Source organism: Echinops telfairi, unplaced genomic scaffold, assembly GCF_000313985.2.
Source record: "Echinops telfairi isolate 266 unplaced genomic scaffold, ASM31398v2 ScPeMD7_8;HRSCAF=38, whole genome shotgun sequence".
Classification (NCBI taxonomy): domain Eukaryota; kingdom Metazoa; phylum Chordata; class Mammalia; order Afrosoricida; family Tenrecidae; genus Echinops; species Echinops telfairi.
The window spans coordinates 16,778,233-16,794,295 of NW_022103905.1; the positions used below are offsets into that span (position 1 = coordinate 16,778,233).

A 16,063-nucleotide genomic window follows, 5' to 3' on the forward strand; every position below is an offset into this window, starting at 1 on the left:
GCAGGCATCAAAGGCCACAGCAGGCTCCAGACCGAGGAGGGGGCAGAGAACCTTTCTCTCCTCCTGCCTGTCTCCTCTGTGCCACCCCCCGCCCTCCTGCTGGTGCCTCCCAGAGATCATGCCTGACCAGAAACCAGTCTGCAAGGGAGCCTGGGCGATGCAGCCCTGGGGTCACCTTCCTGAAGCTCAGAGCTAGACAGAGTGGCGAAGAAGAAATGAAGATTGGAAGTGGGGGTAGAAAATGAAAACTCACCTGAGTATTATTTCTGTTCCATCGCCTTGTGAGGACTACAAATGAGGGTGGCGTCCCTGGCTGGTCGCAAATGGTCAGTGTGCTCGGCAGCCCAGAGATGCCTCCAAAGAAAGTTCTGGTGATGGGGCCCACCTCTACTCTGACACACATGTGGGGCTGCCATGAGTCAGTTACAATTTGATGGCAACTGGTGTATATGAATTTTTTTTCAAAGCTATGTATTTAAAAATTTTTTACACAACAATCTTTTCCTCTTCAAAGTACTCTCCATTACACTTAATGCATTTGTCAAATCTGCAATTACATTCTTAGAAACATTTTTCAAACTCATCTGTTTGGATGGCTGACAGCACCTCCCTTGTTTTTTTCTTCACCTCTTCTATGTCTTCAAATCGCTGTCCTTTCATGTCCCTCCGCATTCTCAGACACAAAAAGAAGTCACACAGAGTGAGGTCAGATGAGTCAGCTGAGTGGGGCAAGAAAGGCATGCTGGGTTTTGCCAAAAAAACAGTACACTGAGATGGCTGCATAAGCAGGTGCATTGTTGTGGTGGCAAAACCAGTCCCCCATCTGCCACAAATCAGGCCTTTTTTGTCACACATTGTTAAGCAATATTTTCAGAACCCCTAAATAGAAAGCTAGATTAATAGTCTGACCTGGTGGAACAAACTCCAAATGTTGACATTTTTGTCCATTTGGGAAGTTGACAGAAGTCCAGAACAAGGCTAGTCATCAATCAACATTTCACCTTTTTTGAAACAAGAAAACCACTCATACACTTGGGTTTTTCCCATAGTGCTGACCTTGTTAGCGGTGTTCAACATCACAACAGTTTCTGCAGCATTTTTCCTGAGCAGGAAACAAAATTTCATAGCCCCATGTTCTCTTAAATTGGCCATCACACACACACACACACACACACACACACACACACACACACACACAAAACCAAGGTTCAAGTAAAACTGCTTTTATGAAAAAATTCACTGTGACCAGAGAGAACCTTCCAAGGTGACACCACTGGGTCCATTAACTCAGAGTGAGTTGCTCAATGCTCACCTAGTGGGAAAACTGCGTACTGTGAAAGCTCCACTCCACCTGCACATTTCCAATTGGGGGGTGGGTACCCCTTTGTATAGTAGACTGACAGAAGATACTGACTATTACCTGATACTTTGTAGAATATCCACAAATGGCAACTATTTTACGATTATTCCTACTCACAATTAGGCAGCGTAATACAGTACCTACTCCACGTTGTTCTTCATACAAAGAGCCCATCAAGCGCTCCTCTAATGGAGGCTGTGTAAGCTAATGTAGGCTGTGCATTTGCAAGCTGCCTTCCAAAAGATAAAGCGTAAGACATAGACAGGTGGGAAGAGGTGACAAGAGCCACAGGGATGACTCTGCTTCCCAGGCCGCCAGATGTCCAAAGCCGGGACCACAACTTCTGTTTCCTTTGTTTTCTTTGTAAATGCTTTTTAAAGCTCTTGTGTTTTCCAATCAGATTCTAATTAGAACACACGCTTCTTGTCGAAAACACGGAACTGGCAGAAACCATAAAGAAGAGAATTAAAATGATCTCTCTCCCTTTTCCAGAGAGAAGCACTGTGAATATTTTTGGGAATTCTTCTACTTTTGTGCCTAACTGCATTATGCAGTTGATCTCATAGTAGAGACACAGCTTTCCTTCTGGCTGAGTTCCTCTGCCCCCTCCCCCTCTTTCATAAGAACTGAAATCTTGCCAAAGTTATCTTGTAATCCCTTCATAACAGTGTGTCACAGGACTGGGAATATGACCTCAGAATCGGCAGACTAACTTTTAATTGCAGCCCTAGCTGCATGACACTGGGCAGGTCACTCACCTTTTTCGGAGCTGCAGCTTCATCATTTGTAAAGTGATGTATGAGGGAGGTTAAAGTAAGGACTTTCTAAAGTTGTAAAAATAAATGAGGTCGTTATGTGAAAGGATTGGAAGCCAGGATGTAGCAAATCGCTAAACAGTCATTATCATTGGGGTTATTATTCTTCCTCTATTGGAAAATATTTAGGGTGCTTCAGTTTACTTTTAAATAAATAACTCTGTTATGCTGCCTTTTAACTTAAATCTTTTCCCACATCTCAATTTTTTTGTGTGCAGGGTGCCTAAAGCTCTTGGCCCCAAGTGTTTAAGAGTTTCAGTTCTGGATCTGACTGTCTAGACTCCCATCCCAGCTACGCTACCTACTAGCTGTGTGGATCTCTGTGCTTCTGTTTGCTCTTCTGCATAGTAAGATCACAACTGCTTTGAGGTTGCTGCAAGGACTACATAAGACAACAGGTGTCAAGCCTGGCAGGTGGCAATTACACCATAAAGATTAGCTATTGCTATTACTTGGGCTTTTCATCAATATACCTCCACTTATTTATCCCCAGAGGCACGGGCTGGAGCACACAGTCTCATGAGTTGATTCTGACTCACAGCAGCCCTATAGGACAGGGTAGAACTGCCCCTGTGGGTTTCAAAGACTGGAACTCTTTACTGGAGTAGAAAGCCTCATCTTTCTCCCAAGGAGGAGCGGTGGTTTCAAACTCCTAACCATGCAGTTAGCAGCCCAACATGTAACCCATTACACCACCAATAGCTATCAAAGTGGGCTGAAAAGCAGGTGCTATGAGAGTTCCTTGAGTGTCCAGGAAGATCTTTTGGCTGGTTGCTCAGAGAACAGCCCCAGGCCAATCCTGTCTGCATCGGCCTTCCTCCTCAACCCAGAAGCCATGGCCTGTGTCCTTGGAAGGGCCTTTGCTTTTTTGCAGGAGCACTCCTAGTTCTCTTGACAGACACTGGGTAGTGTGAGGCCTCTCCAGAGACTTGTAGGATAATAGGCCACAGTCTCTGCCGCTATTGCTGTAACACCAGTTTAGGGACCTTCCCTGGGCCTTGGCCCATCCTTCTCTGTTTTCCACTCACAGCCTCACGGTCTTGAAGACATCAAACCACTTAAGTCCAAGCTTGGCTCTGTGAGCAGCTGGATGAACAGGACACCGTGAGTGGTGCCAGATGCTAGCTGAGCTCGCCTTACTGCGTTCAGCAAAGTCCTTGGGCTGCACATCCACTCTTCCCATTTGGTTATTGATGGGCCTCAGTAAGCATCATCATTTGGTGCTTCAAAGAGAACTGCTTTAAGTAAACCCAAGGCATGAGGCACTCCACCAGGAAACCCAGATGAGGCGATGAGTGTATGCCAAAGGGTGGGGTTGTGTAAGCCATCCGGGAACCCAGCAGTACAGGCACACCCAGGCACTGCAGCTGGTATGTTGGCAACAGCTGCTGCTAAGTTTGCTAAGCAGCTACCAACCTCCAGTGGAAATGGCACCAGGGGGGGCTGGTAGATTGATTCATGAAGATGATGCCACGTGCACAGAGGCATGATCCAGTGGCTACTCACCTTTATCTGTGGTTTTCAGTAGAAATTCTCGGGTGTCAAAGCTGGAAGCTCATGCATTTCAAAGGTGGTTTTCATCTTGCTGGATGTGAATACTCATTGTGATGCATTAGCCCCACCTGCACCCCACCCGCACCAGCAGATTGCCAGATTGCTCAGGAAGGTGAGCAGCGCTGACTATGGGCCAGGTTAAGGAGCCTGGTGGTGCACGCCGGGGGTTAAACACCGGGCGGCTCACCGCACAAAGAGCATGGTTCAAACCCACTGGGTGTCCACAGGGAAAAGATGAGGCTGTCTGCTCCCATCACCACTGACTGGCTTGGCATCCCTAAGGAGCAGGACGGCAGTGGGCTTTTCAGAGGAGTCGGAATCAACGCCATAGCACCTGGCTGGGTTGGGTTTTTATAGGCGAGGGGAGGCCCCTGTGGGTGCGAGCAGTTCGTGATGACTTAAGCAGCCCGGCAGAAGAAAGCTTAACCATCAGCTTTCGTGACAGACAAGAAAGCCTTAGGGGCAGTTCTGCCCTGGAACCCATGGGAGGGGACCCCAAGTTGGAAGTAATTTGAAAGCAACTGATTTCTATACCAAGCACTGTCACAGGATTAGTGGAGTAACCATTTTGCAGAAGGTGAAGGCCGGAGGCACAGCAAACGTACTCTAAATCCCCCATCCTCGGCCCACAGCAGACACCAGTCTTCCCAAGAGCCTGGGCACGGTGCGTCTCCAAGTGGGCAGAGAGGAACTTGCCCTATTTTTCTTTACCTTGATAAATTCTGTGCTCACTTAGTGAGCACAGACTGCTTACCATGAGGCAGCTACTGTAGAAACAGGTCACCGTTGCTTCTTCTCCTATTTTTCTTCAACAACCCTAGAAGGTGGACATTGTGGTTATCACCTTGGCCTCCAGACTGCCGTCTGCCAAGACTTCACACCTGCTTCGCGTTCAGAGCCACCCTAGCTTCTGACCGGCTGGTTCTAAATTCAAGGGTTCCCACTACTTCCTCCGGTGTGATGTCAACATGAGGTTTTAGGCCATCACTGGCAAGCAAGTAAAATTTACAAACTCTTGTAAAAATGGTTTATAAGCTTGGAGCTAAGACACCAGTTTCTTAGAGAATAGGGTGAGAGCAAGAGAAGTCCATGCAGCTTCGGCCATTTGGAATGAGGGGGGGTCGTGTTTATAAGAGCTCGCAGCCAGTTTGTGGCCCAGGCTGAGCCCTGGGCCAGCTAGGAACCTTAGTAGTAGGTTCGGGGAGGTGAACAGCAAAGACTCCGCTATACTTGACCTTGAGCAAATATAACCTTGAGCAAATGACTCTCTGAGCCCGTTTTCTTATCCATGAAACTAGATGAGAGCCACAATGCCCACCATACAAGTTGGTCCAAAACTCACTGCCATCGAGTCAATAATGACTCAGAGTGACCCTATAGGACAGGGTAGTACTGCCCTGTGGGTTTCTGACACTGTAACTTTTTATTTCTCAATTAATCATTTTATTGAGGGCTCTTACAAATCCTATAACAATCCATCGTTCAATTGTATTGAGCACACTTGCACATATGTTGCCATCAACATTTCCAAAACATTGTCTTTCTACTTAACCCTTCGTATCAGCTCCTCTTTTTCCCCCTCCCTTCCTTACCCTCCCACCCTCGTGAATCCTTGATCAATTATATATTATTGTTGTTATTTCATGTCTTACACTGTCCATTGTCTCCCTTCACCCACATTTCTGGTAGTCGTCTCCCTGGGGGTGGGGGTGGGGGACTGTAATTCTTTACAGGAGTAGAAAACCTTGTCTTTCTCCAGAGGAGCTGGTGGTTTTGATCTGCTGACCTTGCGGTTAGCAAGCCAACTTGTAACCCGCTGCACCTCCAGGACTCCTTAGGATGGAACAAAATGACACTATGTAGTACGACGGGTTCCCATGGTGCCTGCCTGGTTGGGGGACAACTTGCTTTTATCAGTTACGTATAGAGTGTATTTAGGTAAAGAAAAATAAGATAGACTGCACTCTTCTAATCAACCCAGTAGAATGACATTCTGGACATTTGATAAGACCGAACATTTTAGACACAAGTCCCAAAGTTAAAATTATCTTGTTTCCACTGGGAAATGTGCTTGTTGAATTCTAGAGTTAGTTCTCAAGAGCTGGCCCCAGGATGCAAAGGCGTGGTCCCTAGAGGACATATTTAGCAGAGCCAAACCCCACTCAGGCTCGGCCTCATCAGACAGATGGGGCAACATAGCCAAGCAGTCTGTTGCTTCCGTCAGTGCTACCAATGGCGTGCTTCCAACAACAACAACCTGGAGTCGGACCAGACTTCAAAGATTAAGGACCATGACTCACACACTGCCAAGGCTGTCCAGATCTGCACATGCAAACTCAAGGTCTCAGGGCCACCCTCACTTCTGACCAGCCAGCACCCATCCCCCTACTCCGTCGGGTTTAGTGGTTGGCTACAGTGACTCACAGCTCTCAGGATGATTGTAGCGAAAGGAGACAAATCTGACCACAGGGAGGGAAGCCTAGGGAGGGGTCTGGGTGAAACTTAATGTCCCTAGGCATTTGTCACCCTTGCTGAGTGTTTTACGGAGGCTTCATGGTGTAGGCAGGATGCATTAAATGTGCTGAGATACAAGCTCCAGCCAACAGCACGTGACTCAAAGCTCCAAACTGCTACTCAGGCGACTGTTCGGATCTCCATCCTTGTCCTTTTGTCAGCATGGGCTCTAGAGGGGTTCACCACGAACAGCAAAGACTCTCCAAGCACTCAGGACATTCCCAAGATTTGGAGGTTACCTCCTAGGGACTTGGAACAAAGGTCACGCCGATTATTTACTACACAGGTATCTAAATGTATGACAGTCTTTGACTTACAGAAAGGGACCTTTGCCAGATGCACGACGTGCTCCTGCAGGTTTTTTATCTACAATTCCCGAGAATGCCACCAAGGCTGCATGAGCCCTTCGATTCTGCCTTCTTTTGTTAAGTAATGCTTTGAAAAGTCTCCCTCCCGTCGAGTCTGTTCTGGCTCGTAGCAACCCTATAGGACAGGGTGGCCCTGCCTCTGTGGGTTTCTAAGACTGGAACTCTCTGTGGGAATAGAAAGCCTTGTCTGTCTCCCCAGGAGCATCTGATCCTTTCAAATGGTTGACCTCACAGGTAGCAAGCCCTCAGGTAGCCCGCTACCTCCCTTACTCTTATTATATTTTAAGTACAACCTAACTCCTCTGTAGACATTTAGAAAATACAAAGAAACAAAGAAAATAAAAAAGAAAGATTCAGAGTCCTACCTCCCAGAAAAAGAAACTCAAGTGAACATGTTAGTATCTATCCATGTACATTTTTCTCTCTCTTCCTTTCCAAATGTTACGCTTATTAGAATTTTAATTAAAACTCCTGCTCAATTGCCCCTCTCTCTTTCTCTAGTTTATCATTACCAATTCAAGATTCAATTCGTCAACCAAATTGAGAAACCAGTAGAACCCACATTGACTTTGTCACTCTTCGGAACGAAACAGGACACGCAGCAAATTCCCATCACTCTGTGAGTATCAGGTGCCCAGAGCTTCTGTCTGACGACATGCTTGTTTTCCTCCCCAGGTCTAGCAGGCCTTCAGACTTTCAGACACAATCTCAATCCGTACGTCTGCCCCAAGCCTCCTGTCAGATGCCCACACCGTGTCACCCCTCCTCAGTACCACCCTAATTCTACTTTCTGTTAGCATGGCGAGTGAGTGTGAGTGTGTGTGTGTGTGTGTGTGTGTGTGTGTGTGTGTGTGTGATGGGTCTAGTGCAACATGGGCTGAGCAGAGGGAAACCAGGGGTGGCGAGTCAAGGAGAATCTCACCCTGCTCTTTCTTGAAGAGCAATTCAAAGAATGACTTATTTGCCCTAAAACACACCTCTCACTCTGACCTACAGTGTCTCTGTTTCTCAAAAATGAAATCAATTCTTTGAGCACAATGCCGATGGCAAAACGTTCTTACTAGCTTATTTAGACATTGTTTGACCCAAAGGTCTTTTGAGAAATCAGTTCTTCTTCAAGGCTCAAGGACATCAATGGCCTGCATGGCCATCCCCAGGAATTTGGATTTCAGGAGAATCAGAATGGCTTCTGAGCACAGCATTTTATTCTTAATCTGGTAGCACCGGCACCCCCCTCCCTTCCATCCTACATCCCTGTCTTAGCTTCCTGGTGCTGTTGTAACAGAAATACCCCAAGTGGATGACATCAGCAAGCGGATATGTGTTTCCTCCCGTTTAGGAGGTCAGAATCCAGATTCAGGAGCCAACGATCGGGGAAGGTCTCTCTGAAGGCTATGGGCGAAAGCCTTGTCCAGGTTTCTGTAGCCCTCATGCACCTGTGTCTCTTGGTACTCTCCATGTGGCAGGTGCCCTCTCCCATTTGTGCTTCCTCTGCTGTGGCTAGAAGCCCTGGTAGCAGAGTGGTTGCATGTGGGGCTGAGATCCACAAGATCAGCAGTTCAAAACCAGACTCTCTTCAGGAGAAAGCAGGAACTCTCTACTCCCGTAAAGAGTTACACGCTCAAAGACTCTCCTGGGCAGCTCTGCCCTCTCCTTTAGGGTCACTACGAGTTGGCATCGACTCAGCGGCAGTGCGTTTTGAACTTGCTGCATCTGCTCTGCTCTTTTGATGTCACAGGTCATTCATGTTTCAGACACACCCTACCCTGATCGTGACCCGATTAAGATGACAAAGAAATAAAAACCTCATTTCCAAGGTACATCTACAAGGATTGCGGCTAAGAGTCCAGCACATATTTTCAGGGGACACAGTTCAATCCTGAATATGGCCTGATTCGGTCATCCCACAAGAATGCGCTGGGTGCTCCATACCAGAGATAGCAGGACCCTGGCCTTCAAAGCTCAATGGTTTATCTAGACCAGCGGTTCTCAGCCTGTGGGTTGCGACCCTTTTGGGGTCGAACGACCCTTTCACAGGGGTTGCCTGATTCATAACAGTAGCAAAATGACAGTGATGAAGCAGCAAGGAAAATAACTGTGGTTGGGGGTCACCACCGCAGGAGGGACTGTTTGAAAGGGTCGCGGCCTTAGGAAGGTTGAGGACCACTGATCTAGACCATTGTTGGGAGGAGCTGGGGCTCTCCATCTTCTGCAGAAAGGACCAGGATGAGCCGAGCAAGGGACCCGCCGCCATCAGCTCATCCAGAATTCAGTGTTACCTCCAAACCAAAGAACCTAACTGGCTGCCATCCTGGCAATACTGACTCACAGCGACCCTATAGGACAGGGCAGCCTGTCCCCGTGAGTCTCCAAGACTGTTCATTTTTTGTGGGAGTAGAAAGCCACATCTTGGTCCCTTGGCAGTTTGGCAGTTTCAAGATGCCAACCTTGCAGATCACAGCCCTACTCGTAACCACGACACCACCAGGGCTGCAGTAGGACCTCCGCGCTCCCCCAAATCCCACTCCCAGGGGACGGTCCTAAATCATGGCAAAGGCCTCCAGCCGCTCTGTCGATGTTGGGGTGTTTGCGTGTCTCGTGAGCACAGCTGTCTGGTGAGTAAAGCTGATAGTTATACTTGAGTCGGCATTACATGTTTGCTCCAAATCAGTGTATCTTTTCATGTACGGTTTTCTATGACTTCTCTGCCTTACTGTTTTAATGGAAATTGTTATTTGTATGGAAGCGAAAAGCTTCCTGGGGGCAGGGAAGGAGCATGATGTGAATTCACTAGATTAATCAAACCTACGGAGAACACAGATATCCGGAGAAGATTACCCCTCTCTCCTCAAGAATGACTTTCCTGACTTATTTACCTAAAAGTAAAGAAGAGATAACCTGAGCTAAACAAAGTTAACTAGATTCATTATTGCAGGACTTCTCAGAACCTTTTAAATAGGCTAACACAGGAAACAGGATGTTTTTTCCAGTCCTTTTGGTCTGGATGCCCCATTTTTCCTTGGCACCCCTATTGTTACCTCTATTTCTGTTGAACACCAGGTTGGGGAAAACAGCAAAAAAAGGCCACCCCCTCTAACTCAGACCAATGCTGACCTGCCCTGGCTGTGCCTCGGTGTTGCTTTGCTATTACAAGTAAACTGACTATGTCTGGTTTCCTTTGTATCTTCAAGGGGCGAAGGAATTACTAGTAATAAGACCTACTCCTTTCTAATCACCTTGGACTTTGATATTGGCGAGCTGACCATGATCAAGCTCAAGTGGGAAAGCAGTGACGTATGGGTCAACGTCTGGAATACCGTGCAAACCATCATGCCATGGGGCACAGGAACCAGCTACTCCGGGCTCCTTCTGAAGACCATCAAAGTCAAAGCCGGAGAAACCCAGCAAAGGTGACTATTGATTCAACCCCCTACTAACCGATCTTCCGTGCCTACGTGTGCCAGGCACACCTCACAATCTAAGACTTAATTATCATCTGTATCGGTCATTATGAAGTAGTTGTGATTATGCCCAGGTGATAGAGCATAAACGCTCAGAAAGGTGAAGGAATCCTCCCAAGTCACCTGGCTTTGGGTGGAAGGACTAGGATTTGAACGCAGGGCTGTTGATGTCCAGTCTTGTCTCTTCCCACGGCCAGCGGCTACTGCCTCCAGAGACTGAGAACCACCTCGTCAGCCTAGGACCTCACAAACATCACCAGGTGAAGTCAGACCACTTTGAGGACCTCACTAGGAGGGACAAGCACCTAGAGGTGACATCTCTTTTTCAGTGTTTACCCAGAGAAATCTTTTCAACGGGTCACGATCTCAAGGTGTCAAGTGACCCTTCTCTAGGGTGGTGCCATTTAAATCTTAGATTGTGTAAGAGCCACTGAGGAGCTTATGCCATGGGCAGCATTCCCAGAGCCCCACCCCCACCCCACCACACCACCCCCGCAGAGCTTCCGCTTCACTGCACCCTATCAGAGAACCTGGCAATGAACATGTTTCACCAGGGCCCCAAGAAATTCTGATGTGGATCAGGCCATCCCCAGGCACCGTTGCTCTTGACTTGACTCTGACTCATGATGACCTCGTGCACGTGTGTCAAATTGGTGCTCCACGGGATCTCCAATAGTTGATCTTTCGGAAGTAGATCCCCAGCCTTTTCGAAAACTTCCAAGCCTTTCGTGAGTAGCCAAGCGCATTAATGATCTGGACCGCTTTGATAGAGACCAGTCGGCTGTAGGCTGCACTTGACGAACACTGCCGTGTGTATGCGAACCTCTCTCCTGGTCTCAAAGCTGCCAGGGCTGTAGAGGCTGGGATCCGGGGTGCAGGGGTGGTGAGGAGGGAGTGAAGAAAAGAATCGTGTTCCTGCAGTGCCTACGGGTTTCTCAGCAGAGCCACAGGGTGCCTATGGCGCCATGTTGGTCTGCAGTTGCACACCTGTCAGAGAAAAGAGGATCTTGCCCTTGCTCAAACTCTTTCCTAGCTCCTCCCCTGTATCCAGGAGACTGGGCCGTCCTCTCACACTTCCTCTATTGGGAAGCCCATTTCTCCCCTTGGTTTGCGCTCAGTGGAAATGGGAAATGGGGAGCCTTCTAACCTCCAAGCAACCTGCCTCCCTCACCCCTCCAATGCCACTGCCAGGAGCCAGCCTGGGGGCTGACAGACAGCTGCTGAGTCTCTGGGTAGGACGACACTCTAAGATGTTCTCTCCCTGGGTTGCTCCAGGCTGGCACTTAAGAAGAACCTGCTCTGCCACCTGCCCACAGCCGTCTCCACAGGATCAGTCTGAGGGAAGGCAATGGCTTCTCTCCTCTGACACACTTAGCCATTCTGGCCTGACTCGTTGGCCCGGTGGAAGAATGCTGCTTCTCAGCACCACTCCCCCAGAGTTGTCTTAGTGGGAGAAGGACACCTCTGTGCTGGAGGTCGTTCACCATGACTGTGCTCTGTGAGTTCCCTTCTCCACGGGTGCCAACCCACACAGTGCCGAAGACGAGCGAAAGGAGGGACTGGCACTGATGGAGTTCCTTCTGCACAGCAGGCTTGGGGCTGGGTCCCTGTGCCCATCCACCTCATTTGATCTGAGGCTAGCGGACATGGTTAAGAATCTGACTCAGGCTGACATTGCTCACAGGTGGCCCACCCATAAAACTTCCAACAGAGGTCCTTCTTGCTCCCATTAGTGGTGATGGTGCTAAAGGCCCTTCCAGCGCCTAGCAGCCCGTGTGAGCACGTAGCAATGCCCTCATAGGGTTTCCTGGGCGGCAACAATGGGCTCAAGAATAAGAACCATTATGAGGATGACGCGGGACCACATAATGTTTCATCCTGTGATCCATAGACTCGCCAGGAGTAAGAACTGACCCAACAGCACCAAACACCACCACCACCAACAATCTTGACAGGAGGAGGACACCAGGGTTTTCCCCCACAAACCCACCAGATGGATTTCAACTGCCAGCCTTTCCCTTAGCAGTGGAGCACTTAACCTCTGAGCCACCAAGGCTCCATCCACTCATCTTGACCCCCACCCCAATAATCTGCTGTTTCCTACTCTCATCTGTTAGAGGTGCAGGACGAGACATTAACAGATAGGCCCATAAAACCCTTCTTAGGGTTTTCCAAACCCAAAACTCAATTCTCTGTCAAGTCTGACTCATAGCCACCCTCTCTACAGGACAGGGTAGAGCTGCCCCTGTGGGGTTCCCAGACTGCAACTCTTTATGGGAGTAGAAAGCCCCATCTTTCTCTGGGGGAGCAACTGGTGATTTCTAACTGCCGAACTTGCGGTTAGTGTGTAACCACTATGCCAGTGGGCTCCTTCTTAGGGTTTGGGGAGGTGTATAATAAAGAACAAGAGCAACAGGGGGAATACTGTTGTTTAAGCAGTAAGAACTGAGTTGCTGCTATGTGACCACACAAGAATGTCAGACAAATGCATGCTGTGGCTCTTGGTATAAAGAAACTTGAGAGCCTAAGAAGGAAAATTGAGGGCATCAATTTTGCTAATGGGGTGCGCCATCCCAGCGCATCTTGAAATTTAATGTGCCCATGAATCACCCAGACATGATGTTAAAATTCAGTTCTGCTTCAGGAGGTCTAGGGGGTGCGAGGGTGGTCTGCATTTCCAACAAGGTTCAAGTGATGCTGATGCTGATGCTGATGCTCTATGGACCACTCTTGTTGGTCAGCCCTGAAGTTCAGAAGGAAATCTGAGGACAAGAGCAGTTCAGGGGCATCCGCGAGGCTGTGGGAAGGTTGGCGGGGCTCAGCACAGCTCAGTCGGCAGACTTCAGCAGTCAGTTCTGAACTCAAATGTGGACGTCACTGCTGATCCTCGGCGGGATCTCTGGCAATCACGCCACCTCTCTGCGCCTCAGTTTCTCCAGTCAGAAATGAGCATGAGGCTACCAGTGTTTTGATATCTTCTAGAAACCAAAAAACCCAAAGACAGGATACAAACATTAAATCCAATACTTGAAAAATAACAACAACCAAAACGACCTCTTAAATTGTGGATTAGGTGGAAGTTTACATTTCAGATCATTCATTTTGTCCTCTACTATGTAGGCTACTTATCAACTCAACCCCACCACACACACACACACACACACCCCTTCCCTTCCCCACCTCTCCCCTCTGATTTCTCGTCTCTCTCTCATGGATGACTGTCCTGTGTTTCACCCAAGGCGACACCTGTGCACCCTCCTTTGCCCACCCCCCACCTGGGTTACCCAACCTGGGTAACCTTCAGAATCTGTTTCCCTTGCTGCGAAAATCAGCTAACTACAGGAATTTTTTTTTTTTTAGTCTAAGTGATACATTCTGGGTGGAATTTCATGTGAAGTGGCTTTCTTCCCCCAAAGGTACCAAGCCAGGATGAGCAGGGTCTGGTGTGAGGGTGGAGAGCAGGGCAAACCTGTTGACCCCACAGCAGGACATAAAAAGTGATCGCCTAACGTGTGATGAAAAATGGCCAAGTTTGGCAGTATTCACATCCACCTGTTCCTCGTAACAATTTTGTCGTTTAGTACAGGCTTGTGCTGAGAAGCAGGAAAAGAAGGAATAAGACAGACAGCAGAATTCTTTGTGACTTTTCTTTTTTTTTTTTTAACACATGCAATTGGAAGTAGACACATAGAATGGCATCTTGAAACTAGTCAGAGTCTAGCAGTTGGTCTCCAAGGGAGACTCCTAGTGGGTGTTCCCTGTGGTCAGACAGTGTCTTCACACATCAAGAGCCGCGCGGAGAGCCAGATGAGGGCTGTCAGAGATGCCCGGAGCATGCGCAGAGAAGGAAGGCTTGGGGTTTCCGCCTGACCCTGGAAGGAACCGAGACTGTGTGCCCTGGAGTCCGGGCAGCGTAGTGAAAGAAACCACAGTTTCCCTCCGCTCTTTGATGCTGCCCGGGGGACGTTCCCAGGAACGTCCTAGATGAATGCTTTCACTGGCTTGGGTTTTTGTTTTTCTTCTGAAGTTATGAAAATATTTGCGAACACGAGCCTCTAATTAAAGAAACAGCATTGCATGCCTTCCTTTAAATTGAGTAAATATTTGACAAAGGATGAAACACTTCCACGAGCTGCAGCTAAAACTTAATGCCTCGTTTGCTTTCTGTTTTTCTATTCAGAATGACATTTTGCTCAGAAAACAAGGAAGATCTCCAACTCCGCCCAGCCCAGGAGGAAATTTTCGTGAGATGTGAATTAAGCTCTAAAAAATGGAAGCGAATGACCAGATGAATAAATAAATCATACTCCTAATCAAGGGAGGTTGGGCCTGGGCAAAAGGAGGGGGGAGGGGGACAAAACCCCTGATCAAAGTTGTATAAAGAATTTTGCATTAAGTTGAAATAAAGTTTAAAAGTTAAAGAAGTATGTTTCACTATTGTAAACCGAGTTTGTTTGCTTAAAAAGAAAACACTATTATGCAACTCTTTTCAAATACTAGTACAATGAAGTTCCCTCTGTTGCCTCTGGTTGAACGATAATGCATGCAAATCAGTGCAGCTGTAGGAGGCGTTCAGATCCATTATTCTAATTTAAACTGTCTTTTACACTTAAGTCACATTTCCTGCATTCCCTAGCTAGTTAACCCCCAGCACTTTTTTGGCACCATGCTGGAGAAGTACTTTATTGCATCACTAGCCCTCCAGGAAAGGGAAATTACAATGAGCATTACTGGTGTGCCCAAACACGCAGTTTTAAGCCAACACACCTCACCAAAAGAATGATCCTAACCCAGCTCGTCGCTATCATCATACAAATCATAGTTATGAACCAAACAGACAGACGCAGAGTTCTACCCAGTCTACGGATGGCCATCTTCATGCGGATATCACCAGTTACATAAGTACACTTTCCTTCTTGTACTAATGCTTGCCATCCCAGCTCGCGGAGAACCGGGGCTGTCTCAGAGAGATAGCCAATCCCAATCTGTCCAACCAATGAAAGACAGGTGCTTTGACCAACAGCTTCCATCACAGACCACAGGATGCAAGCCAATAATAGATAGGATAATCACTTCGATAGGTGTCACATGTAGTTTAGGGAGGGAGGCCTCATACCACCGAAGCTGACAGTCACACAGGCTACGCACCAGTCACAATTCGCATTCTCTCGCCAGTGAGTGGGACACCAGACCTGAGGAGAACAAAAGTTCTGAGAGATGCCTGTCTCGGACTGAATCAACTCCAGATGATCTTGTGTGGTTCCTTTCATTCCCCTGGGAAACTAAAGGACCTCCAGGAGAGAAGCACCTGCCGGGTCATTCTTTCAAAGTGAAGTCTCTTGTGCAGAATGTGCATGTAACCTGCAAACGGATCCAGTCCCCTTGGGGGTACAGTGTGTGTGAATGAGTGTGTGTGTAGATGGATACATATTAAAATGAAAATACTTTACATTGTGTCTAAAATGCTAGGGTTTACAATGAAACCACGTTTACAGTGGATCAGCATGTCTTAGCATTCGCTATCCAGAAATAACTTGGCATACTACTTTGATAAAAGACCACATGGGAACACACCATGCTGTATATCCTAGAGAATAGGTACACATATGTACCACGATACATGTAAGAGGATGGCCTTGCATGCATTGCATTCATTTCCTATGGTACAGTGTCCCCCAATGGAATGTTATACAGCAGTGAAAAAGAGGCCAAAGCTACAAACACAAGCACAGGGCTGGGGTGGAGGTGAGACAGGATGGTGCCTAGTGCAAAATTTGAGGGGGCGCATGCACTTGCACAAGGGCACACAAAGCAAAGCATAAGGTGTGCAAAACTAACCTGTGCTGCTAACGATGGAGAGGAAGGTGGTCAAACCCTAAAGAAGAGCCCTGGGCCGCAGGGGTTAAGCACCACCGCTAACAGAAAGCTCTGGTTGAATTCACCGGCCATTCTGTGGGGAAGACGTGGCAGCCTGCTGCTGTAAAGATGTAC

General features: G+C 47.9%; 1 protein-coding gene across 2 annotated transcripts in view; it reads left to right on the forward strand.

Moving 5' to 3' along the window:
* LIPC (lipase C, hepatic type) overlaps window positions 1–14,493 on the forward strand; it is a 175,044-nt gene extending 160,551 nt beyond the window's left edge. For both annotated transcript variants that reach the window (XM_045286531.1, XM_045286532.1), the window contains 3 exons: window positions 7,113–7,230; window positions 9,803–10,021; window positions 14,253–14,493. In XM_045286531.1, coding sequence (XP_045142466.1) covers window positions 7,113–7,230; window positions 9,803–10,021; window positions 14,253–14,364 — 449 coding nt within the window. In that variant the 3' untranslated portion in view covers window positions 14,365–14,493. The remainder of the gene's footprint in view (window positions 1–7,112; window positions 7,231–9,802; window positions 10,022–14,252) is intronic.
* The last annotated feature ends 1,570 nt before the right edge of the window (window positions 14,494–16,063 follow it).